The sequence below is a fragment of the Myotis davidii genome, unplaced genomic scaffold (genome assembly GCF_000327345.1).
Source record: "Myotis davidii unplaced genomic scaffold, ASM32734v1 scaffold1115, whole genome shotgun sequence".
In the NCBI taxonomy this organism is placed as follows: Eukaryota; Metazoa; Chordata; class Mammalia; order Chiroptera; family Vespertilionidae; genus Myotis; species Myotis davidii.
Genome location: NW_006287910.1, coordinates 464,318 through 470,872, shown reverse-complemented (window position 1 = coordinate 470,872; position 6,555 = coordinate 464,318). Strand labels below are relative to the sequence as shown.

At 38.6% G+C, this 6,555-nt stretch overlaps 1 protein-coding gene and 1 long non-coding RNA gene across 5 annotated transcripts in view; one reads left to right on the top strand and one right to left on the bottom strand.

Annotated features, from left to right (window-relative positions):
- LOC107182460 overlaps positions 1 to 4,821 on the top strand; it is a 14,358-nt gene extending 9,537 nt beyond the window's left edge. Inside the window, exon 2 of the long non-coding RNA XR_001513175.1 lies at positions 3,913 to 4,821. This is a non-coding gene — a long non-coding RNA (uncharacterized LOC107182460). The remainder of the gene's footprint in view (positions 1 to 3,912) is intronic.
- Positions 1 to 6,555, bottom strand: part of MKL2 (MKL/myocardin-like 2) — a 205,780-nt gene that overhangs the window by 46,952 nt on the left and 152,273 nt on the right. For all 4 annotated transcript variants that reach the window (XR_435455.2, XM_006759669.2, XM_006759670.2 and 1 more), the window contains 2 exons: positions 2,847 to 3,008; positions 500 to 678 (listed from right to left, as the gene is read on the bottom strand). Coding sequence is in view for 3 of the 4 variants with exons in the window: in XM_006759669.2 (XP_006759732.1) it covers positions 500 to 678; positions 2,847 to 3,008 (341 nt within the window). In the remaining variant the exon portion in view is untranslated. The remainder of the gene's footprint in view (positions 1 to 499; positions 679 to 2,846; positions 3,009 to 6,555) is intronic.

Below are 6,555 nucleotides of genomic sequence, written 5' to 3'. Positions count from 1 at the left end.
AAGAGTGTCGGCCTGTGGACTGAAAGGCCCCGGTTTAATTCCGGTGAAGGGCACATGAGTGGGTTGTGGGCTCGATCCCCCATAGCGGGCGGTGTGCAGGAGGCAGCCGATCAATGATTCTCTCTCGTTGTTGAGGTTTCTATCTCTCTCTCTCCCTTCCTCTGTAAAACCAATAAAATAAAAAATAAAATGATTAAGGCGGTAAAAAAAAAAGGTGGACTTTATGATATATGAATTATATTTTAAAAAAGTTATGTGAAAAATTTTAAGAGTTACAAACTGTAAAATAAAAGTGTGTGTATAGAAAAGAAATAAAATGCAAGAATCTATTGAAAAATGTTAACAGTGGTTAGATTATAGGTGAATAGATATTTCTCCACATTTTCAGACTTTTCTTCTGGTGAGAATGTAGTGATATGTAAAATACAAGATATATACTTGATATACAAAAAAGCAAGGTACTTTCTCTATTTAGGGGTAAAAACAAGAAGGATGATACCTGGGCTGGAGTGTTTGCAGTCACAGGAGATGGTGACTCACTAACTCTTGGCTCACTTGGGGATGCGGCCGAGCCCTGCGACTCCTGGCTGGCGGGCTGGTCTGGAGACAAAGCATCACTACTGTCTTCGTCAAATGAGAAATCTCCCTGAGTTTGGGGATAGCCTTCCTTCCCAACGCCTAAAGAAAGAAATGATTTGTAACTGATTTTTGCCTTGGAATACCAAACTTAAAATGAAAAAGGAAGAGAATATTGTTTTTGTCTAAGAAGTTAGGAATCTGGTTATATATAAAAAAAAAGAACATCATGTACTTCCCGCCACTACCTACTTTAAGTACTTGGGGGGGAAAATCAAACCTGAATCTAGTCAAGCCTTTAAATCCAACTGCCAGTTATAGGAAGTACAGGAGACAGGAAGTTTTTAATGACACCTGTGGATACAAATGCTTCCAGTAAAATCAGAATGTGGAGATGCCACAGATAAAACCACCACATTCATCAACAAATAAATACAGTGGGGCCTTGACTTACGAGTGTCCTGACTAATGAGTTTTTTGAGATACGAGCCATCTCTTGGCCGATTTTTTGCTTTGAGTTGCGAGCTAAAATTCGGGTTACGAGCCAGCTTCAGATACCCCACCGCTAGAGTTGGTGCAGCGAACGTCACAGTGAATGCCACAACATCAGCCCAGCATCACGTGTCTCACTTGTTCACTTTTTGATTTGACATACGAGTAATTTGAGTTACGAGCTCCATCACGGAACGAATTAAACTTGTAAGTCAAGGCCCCACTGTAGTAAGAAATGAAAGGAGGAGGAAGGCCCATGTATAAGATTAAGACTTAAGAGGTGTATCAGCCAAAGGGAACATGTGGACCTTATTTGGATCCTGATATGGAATCCAACTATTACAAAGCATTAAGAGGCAATAGGGAAAATGGGGCTGGTGACTGGGCATCGTGTTAAGTCCCACTTCATGGAGTGGCCCAGCTATACTGATACCTTGCTTTTGGAAGCCCGTTTCCTTGGGATTAAAAGGAATCATAGCTGATTGTACTACTTCGAATTATGGACTATGAATGGCCTAAGATTGAAATTCATACTAATGCAAAACAGAAAGTCCCCGTGAGTAATGGAAACTATCATAGTTTTCAAGTAGAATATTAACTTTAAAAAGTTACTTGCTGAGCCCTAGCTGGTTTGGCTCAGTGGATAGAGTGTTAACGTATGGACTGAAGGGTGTCAGGTTTTGATTCCTGTCAAGGGCATGTGCCTAGGTTGGACTCGATCCCTGGCCCTGGTCTGGTACGTGTAGGAGGCAACCAATCGATGTGTCTCTCTAACATTGATGTTTCTCTCTGTCTCTCCCCATCCCTTCCACTCTCTTTAAAAATCAATGGAAAAATATTCTCAGGTGAGGATTAACCAAAAAAAAAAAAATTTGCTTGCTGAATAAGTGGCATTATTCTGGAATTTATTTTTCATGCTAAATTTTATACCAGAAAAAAGTGGAAACATTGGTAACAAAGTATATAAAAGTGAGATAAGATGGACAAAATACTACCATTCATAATGAATACATATATACTCATCTCTTTTTACCTTGCTGAATAACACAGAACAAGCTATTTATCTTTCTTAGAAGAGAACAAAAATAGTAAGAACTTTGTAAAAATTTTAAACAAAACAACATAAACTAAACAGCATAGTACAATAAGTCTAACTTAGACAATGTGATAAGGAAATCAGAACTTAAAGACTTAAACCTAGGATGTAAGGAGAATCTCTGTGTTATGGTAAGAGATGCTACTCTTAACAGTATCTGATATACAGTTAGCCCTCTGTATCTGTGGGTTCTTCATCCTCAGATTCAAACAACTCCAGATCAAAAATATTTCCCCAAAACGTTACGTTGTTGCTGACATGTGCTACATAGTTAGGCCTAAGATGACTGCCTCTGTAGTGAACATGTACAGACTTTTTCTTGCCATTATTCCTAAGCAATATAGTTTAACAATTATTTACATAGCATTAACATGGTATTAGGGATCTAGAAGTGATTTGAAGTGTATGGGAGGACAGTAGGCAGGTTAAATGAGAATGGCATTTATATACAGGACTCGAGCATCCAAGGATTTTGGTACCCATGGGGGGTCCTGGAACCAATCTGCCTTGGATGCTGAGGGACAACTGTAATAATAATAATTATCATGGAATCAGTGCAGGTGTTAATGTCTACCCCACCAGAAAATAATACTTATGATTGGTGCCGGCCTTTAAAAGTAAATTTGTTTTCTCTAAAAGTGCTCAGCTTTTTTTCTCCCAGAATAAATTTTTAAAGTCTTGCCTATAATTGCTTCCTTAACACTGGAGTCTACAGGCAGGATGTTTTTCTCCACCAGCTCCATAGGACCAGGTCTCTGAGCAATCTTTTCATTCAGATCATCAGCTAGGCGAGCTCTTTTCAACTTCATCTGAGTGGCCTGCAGGGATGGCTCTGCAAATGTTTCTAAAAGAAGAAACACAGTTTAAACCATTACTTGAATTACTATCTCTAGTCCACAATGCTATTTCAGGCCAACTAATTTAAGTTAAATTGGTTTAAACATATTGATGTGTTCTCAACATATTTATGGAAAAAGAAAATGACTTTTTAAGACCGTTCCGGTATATATTTTATATTTTTAGTCCTGGATAGCTTTATACTGCCTATACAATATGGATGCCCATTGACTCAAATAAACATGAACTTAGCAAAAAGTGGGGTACTGCTATTGTTCATTTATGGCAAGAGCGGTATATTCACATTTATTAGGTATTAGGGATACAGAGGGTGAACGAGACAGATGGGATCCATGGCTCAAGAAGTTCACTGTTTTAGATTTGGCTTCATTGGAAAGTCAGTTCCTAGAAGGAGAGACACTGTATTTTAGAAATCTGTATTTTAGGATATAAACTTCTCAGCAGGAGTCAATGAGAAGAGCTTCAAATCACATTCTTGTATTGATCCCCATGTGTCACAGTCAATCATCATAATTAAGAATTTGGGTTTATTTCTGCATACATAAATAATCCTGTGTCTGTTAGAACATTCAATTACTGTGCATAGTAATTAATGGTCATATAAAAGCATCAGCTCATCTATTTACAAATAAATGAAGTTGTGAAACTATTATAAACATCGTAACTTGTTCATTTGCATAATTCTGTCAATTACTTGTGTTTCTCATAACTCTCACTAACATTTTATTACATTGTTCTAAATAATGTTTATAATTGATTAAACATAATGATGAGGTGTTAATGCAAAATTTAGAGTTGAAAGTTGCTTGCCTCTTAAATTATACAGAAGGTCTTTTAATGAAAGTCCCCATAAGTATTCTCAGGATGAACTGACGTTTTTCATTTTGTAGGTAAAATGTCCTTGTTGAGGCCCAAAGCTCACTGCAAGCCCGAGGCCGATAAACTACTCTGCGGCACATCTGAGTGTAGCTGGCCCCTGAACACCTCGGGGGTTTGGTGTGTTGACTCCCCCCACAGTCAAAAATCTACATATAACTTAACTACTAATAGCCTACTGTTGACCAGCCTTACTGATAACTTAAATAGCCGATTAACACATATTTCATATGTTATATGTATTATTCACAGTATTCTCAGAATAAAGTAAGCTAGAGTAAAATGATACTAAGAAAATTTTAAGGAAGACAAAATACGTTTATAGCATTCACTGAAAAAATCATATATAAGTAGACCTGTACAGCTCCAAATCATGTTGATCATGGGTCACTGCACTTATCTTTCCACCAGTTGATTTATATGCTCACCAAAACCATGATTGCCCACAAAATAGTTCATATCTGTCAGGATTGCTAATGCCAATACATAATATAATTAGATGTTATGAGGAAAGACAAAGTTCAAAAATAGAATGATTATTAATACTTTCAACAATAAAGATTTTTTTAAAAATGTAAGAACAATAAAAAAATAAAATACTTCATAGAAACCTGTACAAATGCTTTGGAACAATTTGAGAAAGGTAAATCATTAAAAAAAATCACTCAAATTAGGGCAGTTAATAACTGTAAAAGACTTGGGGAAAATTGTAAAATCTAGGATTTAAAAACTCAGATTGCTTTTCAAGTGTCTTAAAGTTTTTCTTCCACCATAAATGGAAATTGTAGACAATGTACAATGGTTTTGTGTTTTATGCAAGAAAGATGAAGTGAACTCCATTCATTAAAGCCTTCCCCAAAGTGAAGGTCCTAGCCCTCAGTCAGAATTCTGGCAAATAAATGCACGTCCATAAGTTAAAATAACGTGTAGTCATCTCATTTTTATGATTTTGCATATAACTAACTGTGGCCCCTATCTTGTTAGATAAAACACTTCTAACCATACAGGATGATAGGTTGTGAGAATTAGATCATGCACTCTTAGATTGATATTTAAATGCTCTGTTAAGACTTAGGTCAGTGGTTCTCAACCTGTTGGTCGCCAACCTGCAGGTTGTGACCCCTTTGGGGGTCGAGCGACCCTTTCACAGGGGTCACCTAAGACCATCGGAAAACACATATGTAATTACATATGTGTTTTCCGATGGTCTTAGGCGACCCCTGTGAAAGGGTCGTTCGACCCCCAAAGGGGTCGCGACCCACAGGTTGAGAACCGCTGATTTAGGTAGAGCAGTCTTCTGCCTTCCTCTTCTCTCCCATCAACACAATCTTCATGATATCAGGAATATGTTTGGAAAGAAAATATTCCAGAAATAAATACTCAGAGGCTGGCATTTCGGTATGTTTCTGTTCCTAGTCTTATTACCACCCCATTTCCATTAGGCTGAGGCTGGATTTTAGCTGCTAAACTTCAGAAAACAATTCAGACTTTTGCCTGCCAAATATCAAATTGGGATAATGTTAAAATAACTTGGGGGTGGTTTTAAGGCATTTAAAAAAGTATAGATGACACATTTTTTCTTACTTTAAAAATCCCAACTTGAGTACAGATGTCCTAAAAACATCACTTAAGGTTCAGTCATGTACATGAGTAGGTTTTTAAATGTTGGGTAGCCTTCTTTATAAAAAGCAAATATGATTTCTTTTGACAGCTAAATGTATTGGCCTTGGTTTAATTATATTAATAAAGCCTGTTACAGTTAGGGGGTAAGTTGAAACAGGCAGCATTGTTCCTCCAAAAATGCCTCTTATCGGTTAAGATGTCTGCAGGCAGAGAAAGAGCCATTTCCCTAGTCACTTAGCAGTAAATTACTTCTTTGGAGGTTCACTTATCCCTGATAACTGGTAGCTGCTCCTGCCCTACCACTGGAGTTCTGGAAATGCTTTTTCAGTCCAGTGGACTTCTGAGAACACAACCTGAAGAGTTTATCATCCAGGGGCTATCACTTCCTGCCCCAAATAGGAAGACAGTCACATAATCATAGATTCTTTGGACTAGAAGAGACCCTACTTGGGGTTGTAGAGGCTAACTTTATACTTGGAGCTTCTTTACAAGATCCTTAATGTGGTGTCAGCCTATACTTATTCTCACAGCAGCCTCTTTATTCCCTATAAAGCACTTTTCTGATTGTGTAATTCATTTATTTTGTCTGTTTATTTGTCTGTACCATTAGAATGTAAACTCCATGAAGACAGGTTCACTTGTTGGCCTCTGGTGTCTGGCTCACTGGCCAATGACTAAACACCTCTGATCACAGCCACCATGTGGCTTCCTGAAAAGTCTGTATTTGGACATACCTGACCTTTAGGGTATTATTCCTAGAGGCCCGGTGCACAAAAATTTGTGCACTGGGGCAGGAGAGTCCCTCAGCCCGGCCTGTGCCCTCTCACAGTCTGGGACCCCTTGGGTGATGACCACCTGCTGGCTTAGACCTGCTCCCCAGGATATTGGGCCTAAGCTGGCAATCAGACATCCATCTGTCAGCCCGGCAGCCCTGGAAGGATGTCCACTTGCCAGCGGGGAGTAGACCTAAGCTGCAGTCGGACATCCTTAGTGCTGCTGAGGTGGCAGGAGAGGCTCCCACCACCACCGCTGTG